The sequence below is a fragment of the Zingiber officinale genome, chromosome 3A, assembly GCF_018446385.1.
Source record: "Zingiber officinale cultivar Zhangliang chromosome 3A, Zo_v1.1, whole genome shotgun sequence".
Taxonomy (NCBI): Eukaryota; Viridiplantae; Streptophyta; class Magnoliopsida; order Zingiberales; family Zingiberaceae; genus Zingiber; species Zingiber officinale.
The window spans coordinates 37,126,894-37,144,521 of NC_055990.1; the positions used below are offsets into that span (position 1 = coordinate 37,126,894).

At 37.2% G+C, this 17,628-nt stretch overlaps 1 protein-coding gene across 3 annotated transcripts in view; it reads right to left on the reverse strand.

The window, feature by feature from the left end:
- The window catches only part of LOC122051737 (serine/threonine-protein phosphatase PP2A catalytic subunit-like), a 45,745-nt gene extending 36,686 nt beyond the window's left edge, over positions 1 to 9,059 (reverse strand). For all 3 annotated transcript variants that reach the window (XR_006131514.1, XR_006131515.1, XM_042612998.1), the window contains exons 1-3: positions 8,775 to 9,059; positions 6,526 to 6,582; positions 4,588 to 4,671 (exon numbers count right to left, since the gene is read on the reverse strand). Coding sequence is in view for 1 of the 3 variants with exons in the window: in XM_042612998.1 (XP_042468932.1) it covers positions 4,588 to 4,671; positions 6,526 to 6,582; positions 8,775 to 8,870 (237 nt within the window). In the remaining 2 variants the exon portion in view is untranslated. The remainder of the gene's footprint in view (positions 1 to 4,587; positions 4,672 to 6,525; positions 6,583 to 8,774) is intronic.
- Between the last annotated feature and the right edge of the window lie 8,569 nt (positions 9,060 to 17,628).

The window sequence follows — 17,628 nt, forward strand, 5'->3', positions numbered from 1 at the left end:
ATATATAATTTCTTATAAATTGTTCATTTTTTCCTTCATTTTCTCTTATACTTTCTCATTCCACCACCAAGATTCCTTATTTAGTGGTGCATGTCCCTTTAACTCACCGAGTACACTCTTACCTACTATTTTCAACTTTGATACCATTTTATCTCATGTTGTATTAGAGTCACCATATATTTCACCTAATACTTGTACTCTTATCTTTTCCTTAAATATATTTTGCTTCCCATCCTTTAGTTTCCACCACTTAATTCTAGGAGTTATATATATTTTCTTTCTATTGATATTATGTTTTAGGCGTATATCCAACACTACTAACCTATGTTGGGTAATTTTCCGGGGATGACTTTACAATCTTTACAAATCTTTCTGTCCTGCTTCCTAACCACAAGAAAGTCAATTTGCGATTTATTATTCCCACTTTTGAATGTAACTAAGTGTTTTTTTCTTTTCTTAAAAAATGTATTAACTAATATAAGGTCATATGCTATCGTAAAATCTAATATAGTTTTCTCTTCCTCATTTCTCGTTCTAAACTCATAACTCCTGTACCCTCTCATATTTCTCATTTTTCACTCCGACATGTCCATTTAGATAACCTCCTATTAAAATCATTTCATTTGGCGGAATATTTTGTAATACTTCATCTAAATCGTCCCAAAACCTTGATTTGGTAGCTTCATCTAATCCTATTTGCGGTGCATATACGCTAATTATGTTCATAATTTTTTTCGTCACTATTATCTTAAGAGTTATAGTTCGATCATCTTTTTTAACTACTCCAACTTCATCCTTTAACGAACAATCTACAACAATACTCACTCTATTTCATATTTTACTCTTTCCTGTGTACTATAACTTAAAACCCGAGTTCCCTATCATCTTTACCTTCTCACATACCCATTTTGTCTCTTATACACATAAAATACTAATTCTTCTCCTAATCATCGTATCTACTACCTCCATTAATTTAGTAAGGGTTCTTATTTCTATGTTCCATGTTCCAAATCTTAAACTATTAGTTTTTCTATCATATTTGTTATTATTAAACTATTATTAATTTAGTAAGAAACAACTTAGCATTAACACAATAGTTTAATGAATCTATTCATTAAACATTTGTTATAGTTTTAACGTTGGCTAGTAACCAAACGCAACCCTCCTTCTTTATCCGGACTTGGGACCGGCCATGATTGGTTCGTCATGGGCGGAGTTATATATATATATATATATATATATAATAATATAAGCTATAATATTTAATATATATTATTTAGAATATTTATTAATTATATAAATATAAATAAATAAATTATTTATATAATTATTATATATAAATTAGGATTAATTTATATAATTATTATAGATAATAATTTTTTAATCTTAGAATCAATTTAAGATTTGAAACCATGAATATTAACATACTTAGCTCTCTACTTTTAGATTCTTGCTTCCTAAGCATATTGATGTGAGATGGATGTTGAGTCATGTGGGCAGGGGGGTATTTTGGAGATTTCATTAAGTTTCCCCCCTTTTAGGGTAGGTTTTTGACAAAGGAAAAGGGGGTCCTCTCTTTTTTCTCTCGAACGCACATTATTGCACTCACGCATTGTCATCCCCTCCTCGTCGCCGCCTGTCAGAATGTCGTCATCCTCACTTATGACCTCTCACACTCACGCACGCCGCCACAAGGGACGTATCTTCCCTTTCTCAAGAACGACTGTCGCCGAACCCTCACTACCGCTACCGGCCTCGTTGACCGCATTGCCATAGCTACCCACAAATTGCACCGTCGCCTTAGTCGGACATCGTTTCTTTTCTCGTCGGCCACTGCAACCCCGTGCCTCTCTCCTCTTCCTCACGTGCCTCCGCGAGCTCGCAGTAGTCACTGCCGTAAAGGACAGGTACTCTCATCGCATCAGCCAAGAGCCCTCTTCACTGCCCTCGCCTCTTATCGTCGATACCGCCGTGCCTGGTGCAGATCCCTGGTTGTCGACGATGATGATCTGGCTTTTGATCCACACTGTCGTATGCTTCTAACGCAGATCTGTCGTTGTGCTTCTTTTTCGTCCCTGATCCATGCGCAGCCCGACATTTGTTCCACCAATCCAATATTCCACTCAGCCCCGCTGATCGAACCCATCTTCGGCTTCTGAGCCTCCGTCGTCGATCGGGCCTCTGAGCCCTCCTTGTACACCCCTGTTGTTCTCCGCCTCCACTACCGATCGAGCATTCGAGCCCTCGCTGCCACTGTGCTCTACTGACCTATAGATTAGCGCTCCATTCATCTCCCCGATGGGGCCCAGCTCCTCGACCGAATGCTCCAAGGGCCCAGCTCCCCTCTCAGATACTCCAAGGGTCCAACTCCCTGACCGAATATTCCAAGGGCCAGCTCCCTACTCGGATACTCCAGGGCCTAGCTCCCTGGACGGATATCCAATTCACGTCCGATCGGCCCTGCCGCTCAAATGCTCCGGCACACCTCCACTCCGACCCGACGCCTCTCCAAGGCCCAAATATCCATACGTTTTGACACGTGGACTGACACGACACATGTACTATAGCAAACGTAGCATGATCTCACGAGATCTTCTACAATGCCAAATATGATTAATAAGCCTTCTGATACGGCGATGGGATATCTTTCTTACTGTGATACAACATCTTGTCAGAAGCACATCATCCCCTCTAACAACCGCGGATGTGACATCTCTCTCTTTCAGATTATAAAAGATCCCGCCCCCGCATGCTAAGGTATGGACATACATTTACTTATATATGTGCGCATCTATAAGAGTATAAATGAACCAAGCCACTCATGAGCTATTCGAAGTTCAATTCGATAAAAGCTCGTTTGAGCTCGTTTAATGAGGCTCATTAAGATAAACAAATCAAGCGCTAAGTTTCACAATTCTCGGCTCGTTAGCTCGTGAACATATTCATTAGTAAGCTCATGAATCAACTTTTAAATGGAAAAATAATAGTTTTAATACTGAATTTATGGATTTTACACTTATGAAAATATAAACAAATATATTAAATTTATTTATTAGAATAAAATTATAATTTTTATTAAGAATATTATAATTTTCTCTAGATATATAATTTAGTTTTTAATAAATATTTAAATTTATAATTTATATTTATTAAGCACGTTTAGCCTCGATAAAAGCTCGAATAAGTTCATGAGCCATGAATATATTCGTTAAATAAAACTCGAGCTTGGCTCGATCATAAACGAGTCAAAGTCAAACATTCAAGAGTTTGGCTCAGATCAGCTCGATTACACCCCTCCGCGTCTATAGAGATACATATTACTTTACTGCACTGTTTATCTTCTTCATTTCCATCGTCGAAAATCTGACTTGAGCGTCAAAGTGGAAGGTCGGGGCAACCTCGATCATTCCTCTAACGCTTTGTTTCCCCCTTTGTTTGTCTGCTAAAAGTCTTGCAGACATTGTTAACCAAGGACTTTTGGAGATTCTTGACTCCCTGTTCTTGGTTTTTTCTTGGAGGTCCAGCGATTCAGTCAACCTAGAAAAAGCTCATCCCCTCCTGGTCATGGCGACTTGGTCTACATTACAGCCAGCTCACTCTCACTTGGCATTCCAAAGCTTACCGATTTAGACGGGATCACTTATGAAATACATATTTTTGTTAATATGAATGTTTGATCTTTATGCCTAGGAAATACTTTAGATTATCTATCCTTTATTTTGGTGTGTGTGTGTATCTATTGAAACCGTATCAACACAGCACAATACGATACCGAAACTATCTGGTTCTAGTGTGAATCGAAACCTCGGCATGGGTCGAGATTTTAAACCTTGGTTGTTGTTGTTGTATGCTACTTTGCAAAATACAACATTAAATATTAATGATTACTTAGTTAATGTTAGTTGATTGGCATGTTAGCAAGTTCTTAGTCTCTGTAACGGTGTACATGCCAAAATGAAGTTTAAATTAAAAAAATAGGAAAAATAATAAGTTTGCAAGGACATGCAATTATGCCTCCACAATTTGAGGCGTGACAGGCCGTGGGTTGTAGGAGGAGACAGTCATGCACTAAGAACTATAAGGTTCAATTTAGTAGCAGCTCATCATCCTCAAAATGGTTGACGGATAGCATGTTCCAACTTAACATCTCCCCATCCTGGATGCAATGAACCTCATGTCCTAACAATGGTTGACAGAATGCTAGAGAGTTAGCTTGGGATGTAAAAAGATCAACAAGGATTTCCTTCCCTTTTCCCTAAAAACTGGGTAGACAAGTTTGAACAAAAACTTACCAATATTTTACTACGAAACCTGGGCTCAGAGTATCGATACAGATCTAGGTGTAGAATAAATCTAATTACCAAATGGGAACATAAATTCAAGAGGATCATTAGACAAAGTGTCCAAGTAAACTAAATGTTTCCCCTCAACTTTTCCATCGTCTTTTTAATTTGCTTCCAAGTACATGAGAGAAACTCATTCCGTCTTGGTTTTTATCCCAATTATTAACCCAAGAATACGAGAAGGCTTAATCAATGAAATGATTCATGGTCATTGTTCATCAAATGTCAAGGAAAGAAGTAGTACCTTGCCTCCAATTCGAAACAGTTCTGCCAGATCATGAAATTGCCCATGAATGTCACCACATATTGTCACAGGGCTCTTCACTGGCTGCAATAAGGTTAATTCGCTATGTTAGCAGAGATTCCTACATAGTTCTATTATGTTGACTACACAACAAAATAAGATTTGTGCCCCAACTATTGAGGTCAACTAAATAGACCTAATCTTTTCCATTGAGTAAATTAGAAGTAGAAAAAGGTACAACTTATTTGTTAAGGGAAATCAGAAAACCACAATCAAGATCAATAGAAAGGTATATAAAATTGTCGTACAAAAGACAAACATGACTAAATATGAATTAAGAATTCTTCATATTCGTCTGCATTGTAACAGTTATCAAAAATCATTATGAATCAAAAATCATTGACCACGTTGAGAGGATGCCTAAATGATGGAAACCAAGTGATCTAACACAAGCAAACCTTTACCCCATTATGTTGATTTATATAATTGTCCGAGCAGGATGCTGAAACCATAGCATTTGAGCAAATCATAGAACAGTGGCAAAAAGTATAGTTGCATTTACAAACCATAGTTTTGCAATAAAGGATGGTGTTAAGATGATCCAAGCAATTGCATATACTCCTAAGTTGAAAACATAACCAATTCAAGGTGCAATGTGTAGGAAAAGAAACTAACTTTAATTGATAGGCTAGCACAAATTTATACTCTGCAATTTGCACATCAGTTCCCTTGTATAAGAAAAACTGATAATCAATATTCTACCAATGTTGCATGAATGTTCTCCACAGTCAAAGACCACCCAAGCAGAACAATAGTCTAGCGAGAGAGTATCATTCCTATAATGATGCATCATTGGTCCATCCAAATCAAAATCCTTAAATAAAAGCCACCATATAAATTAAAAGGAGTCTCTAGTTATCATAGCATTCATGAAACATTTCTATACAACAATAAAGTTACTTGCTTGTCCAGAGCCTACATGACAAAGGATAGATGCTAAATGGTTAGGGTAGTAGTGCTCTCATAACATACTAGAGGCAAGCAAATGTTTCCTCAAACAAATCAAACTAGAATATAATTTCAATTAAATATGGCAGTTTTTATTATAATGCCTCATTTTCAATTGGGTTGAAAATTAATGAAACAGTGATAGAGTTGTCTAGTTGATGAGTATGTTTGCTCCTATGTGTCAACTTTGGCTAACTGTTTTTTGCTGGCAAAACCAAGGCTGTGGAGATGAATCCTTTCTGCACACTAGTAACTCCAATGAGCAGATTTTTGAGATCTGTGTTTTATATCTTCTAATAGATTAATCCGACATTCAGTTACAATATCATAACTTCCTAACAGTAGATGGACACCACATGTTAAATAAAATCTTGCCGTGCAACAAAACAAACTAATGCCCTGGTCTATAGCAATTTGGAATTTAGGATACATTTAGAACCACATAGAAATACATTAGAAGAAGCAATTTAGGATACAAAAAAAACAACATGCATGCAACTCATTACTACTCTTAGCACCATGTGAGATTTGCCAAACCAATGAGACCAAAACATGATCTAACCAAGTTCTGATCATATGATATTACAAAGAACAGATAATTTGACCAATTATCATGAGGAATAACAATTTTCTCAACCATTACAAACAGCTTTCCATGCAAAAAAAAAAAAGGTAATACCAAAGGTATATAATTTTTAGTTTGCATTTAGGCATTATCAGAATTTTCTTAATCTACATAGAAATGCAATGCTATTGCTATCAAAGAAAATTTAAAAAAAAGGATGGATTTATTTTAGAGAAGATAAAACCTGTGGAAGCTGAAGGTACTGTCAGAAGCAAAATCCAAATATGCAGACTTAAATCTATTCAAAGATATATAGAAAAAAAAGAAGCATGTGATCCATGATGTTGCCTAGAAGCATTCCTCACCTGGACATTGCTTTCTTGCATCAACACCTCTTTGGCTTTCTGACACAAGACTCTAACCTATATGACAATAGCAATACCAAAGTTGAAGAATAAGCCAACAATGTTTTACAAGAATTGAAATGATCCCTTGGTAAAAGCTACATAATGCAGATAGCTGTGTATAAACATAATTGAAATAGAATTTGTTTACCCAGCATATCTAGGAAACTTTTCTTGGTTGTCAGTGCAAACAGAATAAAGTGAGTTAGAAACAAGGGGATTAACTAAAGGAAAATAAACAATATACCTGGAGCTTTAAATGCATCCATATAGGCACAGTTCATACAATCCTAAATCACTCATTAGACAAAAAAAACTTCTTTTTTTTGTTTATACAAAATCTCACTCTCTTCCTCAGATGTTTCTTGGTTGAAATAACTAATTATCTCTTGATGTTTTAGCAACTAAATCTACTACCAAGCTCAACCCCAATGTTGTCTTATTTTGTACTACCCATAAATAATCATTCCTTCCATCCTTTTTCAATAAGTGTTATGGCTGCAGATAATTGTCCATGGTTAAATATATAGAGGAGCTCATCTGTGAGGAAGATAACTAATAACTCAAGATGTCCTAGCATTGGATGTGAGAGACTGCCAGATCTCTAGTCTATACACAATAATAGGAGATAGAAAATTTTCTGTCCAAATTCATGTAATGCACCTTCTATCATTTCTTTTTCTACACTTTTGTCTCACATAAAAATTCCTCCCATTTGAACCTAGTCGAATACTTACCTATAAATATACAACTATTACATCAAGAACCACCAACCTGCACCTATAAACTTAGTTCATAAAAATATATTAACACAATCATTCTTCCTATTTAAAACTATTGAAGTAGATAAGAAACCAGTTTCCGAGGTTAAAATACAAATAAGGGCTGTTTTTTTAAAACTAAGTAAACTTAGTTCGTAAAAACCACTAGCACAATAATTCTTCCTATTTAAAACAATTGGCCATTTTCTGAAGTGAAATTACAAATAAGGGTGATTTATTAAAACTAAGCATACTATAGTACTTATTCTTTGAACTAATTAAATTGTAATTTGCTAAAAAAATCTCATTGCTTCAAGTGCCATGAGTATGAAACATGACATAAGTGATAGCTTCCCTTCTCGTTCATCAGATCTTTGTATTCAAATTAAGTTAAATATGCACCAAATCCATCATCTAAAAAGGGCAGTCCGATGCACGAAGCTCCCGCCGATACGGGCGCTGAGGACGGTCTATTGTACGCAATCTTACCCTACTTTACAAGAGGTTGTTTCCGAAACTAGAACTCGTGATCTCTAGGTCACGCGGCAACAACTTTACCATTGCGCCAAAGCTCCCCTTCTAATTCATCATCTCATTGCTAATTTATACTACAAAACATTAAGTGGATTTAGCTAATAGATTACATTTTAACAGATGAATCCATTAATGACCTGAAAAGTATGTAACAGTATATGTGTATGTGCTGAGGTGATATGGATATGAGGAAGTAGTCTTTGGAATGAATGAGTGAAACCAATCTTGGGCTAATAAGCAAGCTTTTGTTGAATAATAGTTAGCGTTGACAATTATAATAACATTTCAGGACCCTCATATAAAATATAAATAATACCCAACCTATGACAAAAGAAAATAAACAGACACGTCAACTTATATTTGAAACTCTAATACCATCGGTTTCCAACCATAACACGTATATAGCTAAACCTATTATTTACAACAACAGAAAATAGGAAGCTTATATTGGATCCAGCGGCGCCCAGGGCTAGCTCAGTTGGTAAGTGAATGAGATAATGACTGTAGTGGTCAGGGGGTCCAAACTCGATAGTGGATTTCATCACCTCATGCACTTGCCAATTTGGGTTCCTGAACTCTCTCTCTCTCTTCTCTCTCTCTCTCTCTCAATGGTGTGGGCAGTGGCCCTAATGTGGCGGTACCACACTTATATAGAATCCAGCATAAGTATAGAAATAAATCTAAACATGTAGGAAATCATAACCCTGATCAAATAAGAGATCCCTAAATCCTTTAGATTACTGGGCATCCTGTAGAGATCATATATTTAACAAAATACTAAAAAAATCAACTTTGATTCATCAAGATCCACGCGGAATCGACTCTGTCCGACGCAGGAACAAGGAGCAACCACCAAAAATGATCAAGCATTTAAACGATATCTTAGAGAAATCGAAGAAGCGAGTAAGAGCTAACCTCCTGTTCCGACAGCGGTTTGCACTGCATAAGCTGCTCGATCTGCTCGTCGAGGTTGTCATGGGAGCTGGACGCCGGGACCGAATTCGCGCTCATTTCTTCTCCTCTCCGCCTCCAATCGGAACCCTAGCAGGATATCCTCGTCCCGGCGAGTACAATTCCCTCGCTCTTCCTCTGAAACGAATCTACCTCGGCGAGAGATGAACAAAAGGAAGAAATGGTTGGGGGAAAAAAATCAAAGAGAAGGAAACCTTTGGATCTTTCGCCCATTAATTTGTGTCCGAAACTAAAATTTTAAAGGAAAAAAAATGTCGCTGCCATCGGTGACGATTAGCTGTCCAATGAAAAACACGATGTGTCATCAACGATCGCTGCTGGTTCGTAAGACAATAAAACCACACGTGGCCCAAGTGAAATAGTAGTCTGAATGATTATCTTCCCTGTATGCTATTCCTGGCATTATTTGATTGACGACAGTTGATAATATTACTTTCTCATAATATTATAATGCTCACTTGAAATACGTCGTCCAAGTTTAATATATATTAATCTTCGTAATTTCATGATAATTTTTGCTCACTTAAATAAATGATCAAGCATAAAAATACAAAAAGTTCATATTATCAAATTATAATTATTTATATCTATATTCAATAAATATAATATCAATTTAAGTTACAAATAATAAAACCCAATAAAAGTACGAGGGTAGATCCTATGAATCGTTTTTTTCGATCGAAAAGATGATCCTTAAACATGTATTGGTGGGGATGAATGGTCCCCACCTATTTTATAAGTGGGGACCATGTATTCCACCAATACATATATAGGGGTCATCCCCTGAACCACAAAAAGTGGTCCAGAGGATCCGGACTCATAAAAGTGCATATAAACAAGAAAATCAAAATTTTCATTAACTTAGCTCCCCCAAGTATAGTGGTGGGCGTCTTCTAAATTGAATGGATCATCCCAAAAATTAATTTGGATAAATTTTTTAAACAAAATCTAATTTAAACCTTAATATGTTTGCTTAATCATAAGTCAAAATATAAACGGTAATAGTATAATAATAATAATCAAATGTTTACCTTGAAGGAATTATTATTGAAATTTACTGTACGAAATGATAAATCATATATCATTGTAGTGAAATTTGAAGAAGAAAGAACGTTGGATGGAATCGTCTCTTGTCATCTGTAAGAAGGTTATGATGACGAACGTTTCTTGACGATTCCACAAACTAAATCTCTTATTTCTCTTGAATAAACTCCCTTATCCCTTTGATTTACTTGGACGTTCTTATAGGGAGAAGAGTGAACGCCACTTGCCCACTCTCTCGACAATATATGTCTTTCACTTGGCAATGTGTGTAGTAACTGCACACGTCCAACATCTTCCACTCGTCCAAATCAATCCCCAAAGATCATCAAGTCACAAAGACTATAGAAGAATATTCATTTCATACATTAGGAAAAATGATTTGTACAATAGCAAGCACACTGAGCGATAGTTGCTAAAAAGATTGTTACACCTTACATAGCCGCTCTCCGAACAATCAATGCTAACAAAATTGTTATATTTTATTTAACCGTTCTTCCAAATGAATTAGAGACATTCTCATAATGACACATAGTCTCTCTCTCCTAGTAGCACATAGCCTTTATCCAATAAACATCCAATTTTCTAATGGCACACAACCATTATCTTGGAGATATTCATGTCTTGATATTTATCCAGATTAAATAATCTTTATTTACATCAATATGAATATCTCTAATATCGTATAATGACTATTATGTTAAGAGTATATTCCATGTTCAATATTCACAATCATTTCTATACATAACAGAAATGGATCGACTAGTGAATAACATCAAAAGATGTAAATCTATTTAATCTTCCTTTTTAGCTAGAATATATTCATTTTAATTAGTCACTTTCCTAGTTATACTTCATAGACCGAATCAATCATAGTCATAAGATACATGCTAAAGTATCAATCACTAATTAAAACTTTAAATAAACAGTTAAATAATCACTTAGGGCAAACCTGAGATTAACCTATAAACTCAAAGGTCTCACATAATAGAGAAACAGTGATCCATTCTCCTACTACCTTTATTGCCGTAATAGCACATGTGGTATGAATCACATGCTACGATGTTATTCTCTTTACTAAAAAGAGTGCGTGCATGTTTTTCTAAAATTTAATATCGTACAAATTTTGATATAAACACACCTAATGTCTAATCCTGAATCCAACATATGAATTCCAATATGGCTTTCAACAGGTTTAGTAAATGGTGGGTTCATTTACTTCGATCATTATTAACAAATAGATATTTCAACTTGACATAATTATCAAGACAACCTTAACTTATGGATTCATCTCTATTCATAGCTACGTAAGTTGTCATATAAGTAAGGGTCTTACCTCTATTTATATTTAACAAATAGAGATAATTTGTCCATGCGAGTGAACCAATCTCAACTTGTCACATACTCACCGAAAGCTTATATGAATGTAACAAAAATAACATATGCACTGAATAAATTATGGTAAATCGCATAATTAAATCACAATATCTGAGTGTTATTATAATATTATTATATTCTATGAAATCTTAAAGACTTTACATGTTCTTTAAATGACTCTCTAGTCATTGGCTTAGTAAAAGAATCTGTAAGCATAACATGTATAGAGATATACTCAAGAATTACTTTTTTAGCCACAATATCCCTCATAAGTTAAATTTTATAGCTATATGCTTACCTTTATTGTGATATTTGAGATCCTTGGAAAAAGCTATTGAAGTTTGACTGTCAAAGTAGACAGTTACTGGACTCCCACTATCCTCAGAAATCTTCAGATGTTTCAGGAACCTTCTCAACCAAACTACTTCTTACACAGCCGTTGAACATGCCACATATTCAGCTTCCATAGTTGACAAAGCTACAAAAACTTGTTTCTTGTTGTTCCATGAGATGACTCCACCATTCAGCAAGAATGCATAGCCTGATATGGATTTTCTATCATCTAGGTCTGCAACCCAATCTACATCTGAATAACCTTTCAGACTCATATCTGATCCTTGGAAATAAAGATAATAATCTATTGTCACCTTCAGATATCTGAATATCCTTTTTACTACATTCTAGTGTATTGGTCCTAGGTTTGACCAGAAGCGACTGACTAAGCCAATAGTATAGTTGATATCTGAACGTGTACACAACGTAGTGTACATCAAACTACCAATAGTACTGGTATATGGTTTTTTATTCATCTTAGCTATTTCCTCTAGAGTTTTAGAGCACATATTCTTGCTCAAAATAGTATCTTTCACAATGGTGTATGTTCTATATTGCAATTAGACATACTGAAATGATGTAACATCTTATTTATATAAGACTCTTATGACAGACCCAAAAGTCTTTTAGAATGATCTCTAATGATCTTCACCTCTAACATATATTCAGCTTCTCTCATATCTATTGTATCAAATATGATGACAGCCACTTTTTAACTTCATTCACATACCCTATGTCATTTACTGCGATCAACATATCATCAACATATAATGATAAAATGATATATTTTCCTTTTCCTCTTTTCAAAAAAATGCAATGATCCTTATTGATCATCTCAAAATTATAAGATAAAATGACTTCGTTAAATCTTATGTTCCATTGTCCTGACGCTTGATTTAGCCCATATATAGACTTTTTAAGTCTATATGCTTTCTCCTCTTGGCCATCAGTAATGAAATCTTCTGGTTGAACCATATAGATATCCTTGTCAAGCTCACCATTAAGGAAAGACGTTTTTTCATTCATTTGATATAATTCCAAGTCATAATGTGCCACAAAGATTAAAATAACTCATATTGACACAAATTTTACTATAAGAGAAAATATTTCTTTAAAGTCAATACCCTCTATTTGGATATATCCTTTTGCAACCAAACGAGCTTTGCATCTATTAATCGATCCTTCATCTTTCCTCTTTATCTTGAGAATCCACTTATTCTCAATAGCCTTTTAGCTGGAGGAAAATCAACTAAGTCTCAAACATAATTCTGATTCATTGACTCCATCTCTTTAACAATTGCAGCTTTCCGTTTTTCTCTAACTCTACATCCCAATGCTTCCTCAATGGATTGAGGTTCATCATCATCAACTGGAAGTATTATCAATGCCTCATTCTTAATATCAAACCTCTTCTTAGGTTTGATTTTATTAACACTTCTTCATAAGTTGGGCTGCTGAGAAGTCAACTCATGATTTGACATATTACTCCCACTCGGTTGACTAGACTCAGACATCCCTTTTGACACCTTTCTTGTTGATAATATCTCATCCTCCTCAAATAGAGAAACTCTTTTATCAACATCACTTCTAATTGGGAATTCAGTTTCAAGAAAAGTCGCATCTCTCGAGTCTATTTGGGAGATGGTTCCATCTAGTTGCTCATCTATAAAAACATAACCATTAGAGGTCTCATGATATCTAATAAAGATACTGTTGGTGCAGAAGCATCAGACGATCGAACTTGTGTTTTGATAATGGCAAAGGATTTAAAGTTAAGTTGTCTTGTGATCTAACAAGTATTGAACCAAGTGTGCAGGAAAGTCCTAAGTGTACTTAGGCAAAAGTGTCACGCCCCAGAGGAGTCTCTGTCCGAAGAAATTTTGGCAGCACCTCCCCTGTACCGGTGACAATCTGAATCATTTCTACAGACATAATATACATCAGCCACAGGCGGCTGGAATATACACACAACCACGCAGTTATAAATATATCATCAGCCCACACGGCTGGAACAAAACCAACACAACGAAAATGACAGAAACTCAATACTAACCAAAGCACAAAAACTGCTAGCCGGCTAGGCTTACACAACCAACAACAAATACAAAATACCACATAACAACATCAACACTCCAAAAATAAAACCAGAGTACAGAGCTAAACAAACTGATACATAAAACAAACAAACATACGTGAAACCGATAAGTCTTCTGATGTGACGTGGGGACCAACAGACAGGATGCTCCAAGCGACACTATAAATAACCTGGTACCTGAAAAAGATAGTGTCAACGGGGGTGAGTTCAACAACTCAGTGAATACCAATGGACATGAGTAGTAAGATATATCTAACAGCAACAAACATGGAATACAACTTCCTAATCATATATAGGGAATATGCAAAACTGAAAGGTAACTGAGGAAGCTGTACTCACCAGGAACTCATATCCAGACAAAAGGGTCATCAAACCGAAAGTGTCAATAATCCTGTATGCAGGTCAAAGGTATGCATCCAACCAAAATGCAGCAACCAAATGCAGCAAACACAATCACAATAATATAAATACATCAATGCATATGATGCTAATGATGCGTCCTGGTCACCCCTGACGCTCCTCTCACACACAAACGGCGAGACCGAGTGGGTGGGCTATGACAACTGCACTCGTCACACCGCCTCCCGATGAGTGACCGAGTGGACGGATGCTGTCTCCTGTCCCGTGACCCTAAATCATAAATGGGGAGCTCAATGCCTCAACTCTCAGACACGATGACGGGAGGTATCTCTCACGGCCACTACCGAGTCACCGACCAACGGAGCCAAACAGAGTCCACCGTCTACCGGCTACTACGCATGCCAACGGAGCTAAACATAGCGGAACTGACTGCCGGCTACCACACTGGGTCATATGACCAACGGAGCTAAACAGCAGAACCGCCACACACCTGCCCGATATACCACTAAACCATGAGTGGGGTGTGTACATGTAACTGGCGATGGGCTCAACCATAGTGGAGCCGACAATCGCACAGCATGCAATCATGATGCATGTCACTATGCATAACAAAAACTGATCAATATAACCATATCCATATATACAAAATGGGTACTGTAAAAGCGATGGTCACATACCAAAATCTAGAGTACACAGGTCAGATAGAATATCAAAAACCTATGTCCTGAACATAATAAGTATGGAATATCCTGATCAACATAGAAAAATCCATATATACATAATATGGGTACCACAGTATCAGTAGGTCAATCCATGGATCTAGGGCATACAGGTCCTCTATAGTATAGCAACCTAGATCCTAAACATATCTCCTTCCATAACATATGTACCAACAATATGCACATATCAAGAATCAAGGTCTAGGTACACGAATTATATATGATATACAAATAGAGGTACACAAGCCAGTCATGACATAAAACCTAAGTATCAGATAATCTCGATACACATGACTGAAACCAAAAGTCCAGAATCTAGTCCTAACCTCAGTAAAACATGGTATGTCACTTATTCTAGAAACTAAGATACTCATGGTAATACAGTACTCATGGCAATAAATCATATGATATAAGCACGGATACATCACAGGCGATAAACCTAACATGCTATGGATATTAAACAGTGACATACCAAAGACAAACATGTTCATTGCTTGTAGTTATAAAATACTATGCATATCCAAATACAATATCATAAAAGATAAGTCAAGAGGTACCCGCCTCCAATAGTAAGGATCCTATCCAGTCCAAATCTGATGTCGAGATGCTCGTCTCGTGTCAAAGTCCTGTGTCACCAATATATATATGCATCTTTATTTAGCTACCTTCAAATAAATTTAAAATAGCCAAATAAAATCCTCCAAATCAATTAGGGAAAAACCCTTATCACATAACCATTATCCCACCTAAACAAAGTCTAACGATACAATGGTTTAGTTACCAAATCCTCAATCCACCACTAGATCAAGAATCCAAACTTAATTCCATTTACACATGATTAATCATCAACATAATCAATCACCTAATTCAAACACATAAGCAATTATGTATGTACCAATTCCTACCTAAATTAAATCCAACTCTGAAACCTCAGCCGATGATCCACAGCCGGAGCAAAGTAATGTTGCTGTCCTCCACATCAAATGTTCCCTAACCAACACATTATATTTAAATTCCAATTTCCTTATGATAATCATAACCAGTTAATGATACCATTCTCCATCTATTATCTACAACAAAGAACAAATTATTTACACTTTACCTCAATTCACAGCCCTCCACAACCAATGATTGTAGCTGCTGGAATCCAAGAAAAAAAACCCACTGAACAACCCCTTCCAGCCGAAATCCTTCACTGAACAGAATAGGAGGAGATCAAGAATCCAACGACAGTACTAGGGCACGGTGTGGAGATGGCCAGCGCTGGTCCAATGCAGCGGGTCGTGAGCACAGGGTGGAGAGGGAGTCGGCTGGCTATGACCCAAACTAGGGCACAAGCACAGAGAATACTGGCGGCACCTCCGTGCTGCGGCGGCACCTCCGTGCAGCAGCGACACGGCTAGGGCACCAGTGGTCGGCGCTAGGAAGCTCCACGGCAAAGATTAGGACTCCAGGTGGTCGACGGTGGCGCCGACACTAGGGCACAGACGCGCTTGCGGTGGATCGGCAGTGGCGTCGGTGTGCTCGGCTAGGGCACCAAGGGTGCGGCTCAGGAGGAATAAAATGAAGGAGATGAAGAAGAAGTGGGTGGGCGGCGAGGAAGAAACCGCCGGGCCGGCGGTTAGGGCAAGGATCGTCGGGTGGCGTCAGGGAGAAGAAGGGAAGAGGGCGCGGGTTTTCGGCGAAGCTGAGAGGAAAGAAAAAGAAATAAGAAAAAAAAGAATTTATAAAAGAAACAATTCCTCGCTTAAATGGGTAGCCTAAACAGGCTTTTTCGGGCCCCATTTTTGTCCCCGTTAACTCGTCCATACGAGCTCCGAAAAATTTCCGAAAAATTTTCAAAAATTCCGGAAAATTCCCTTATTAATATTCGCCTATTTTTGGTATTTTACAAAAAGTCCTAGTGTATTCTAGGTAGCTGAAAAATCCTAGGGGGAGGTAACCCTAAGTCCTAAGGGGTGGTAACCCTAGGCAGAAAGTCTTGAAGGGTTGAGCACTTTGGGCGAAATCCTAGAGTCGGGGACTCTAGGTGAAAATCCTAGTGGTCATGGACCAGGTGAAAGACTGGGCGAGTCAGGAATCGGACATCCAACGAGAAAGTCCTGAAGTCTCGAGTGCTGAGCAAAAGTCCAATCAGTCTAGAGACTGGTCTGGCAAAAGGTAATTTCTCTTGAGAGGAGTAGGTGAGGATGCGTTCCCCGTTGAGGGAACAATAGGCATCGATTCGACCTAGGGTTTCCGAGAAATCCAAAAGTCAGAACCGGATAGTATGAAGACTGTCAATCACTTATGTTATTCATATTTTATTGTGTTAACTTTATTTTGCATGGTATACTTTGTTTATAGACTAATATGTCTTACAGGAAGGGAGTTGCACAAGGAAAAGCTCGGATGAACAATGTTCGAGGCACCTCCTAAGCTATTGGAGGCACCTCATGTGTCTTAGTCGAAGGCCACTGCAGGGCGCAAATGCGCCTTCAAGGAGTTTGAAGGTGCCTCGGATGCTAGGTGGAAGGCACCTTCCATGGAGCTTGAAAGCACCTTCGGACAGATAGAATTTGCAGAAAGCAGATTTTATCGACGATCAAATTTGTGGGGATAAGTGCTTAGCTGGAGGTGCCTTCCATGAAGCTTGAAGGTGCCTTTAACAACCTATATAAGGTTGTCTCGAGCCAAGCCTTATAAACAATGACTTCTGCGATCATTTTATAGCGCACTGCTCTAAAAGACGATCCTACGACTCGGTGACGCAACTCCGACGATCGAGCGATGCGACTTCAACAACTGAAAGAACGACCTTCTAAGATCCTCAAAAGTTGTCAGTATATGTTTAATTATTTCACTTAATTGTACTTTCAAGTTGTAATTATCC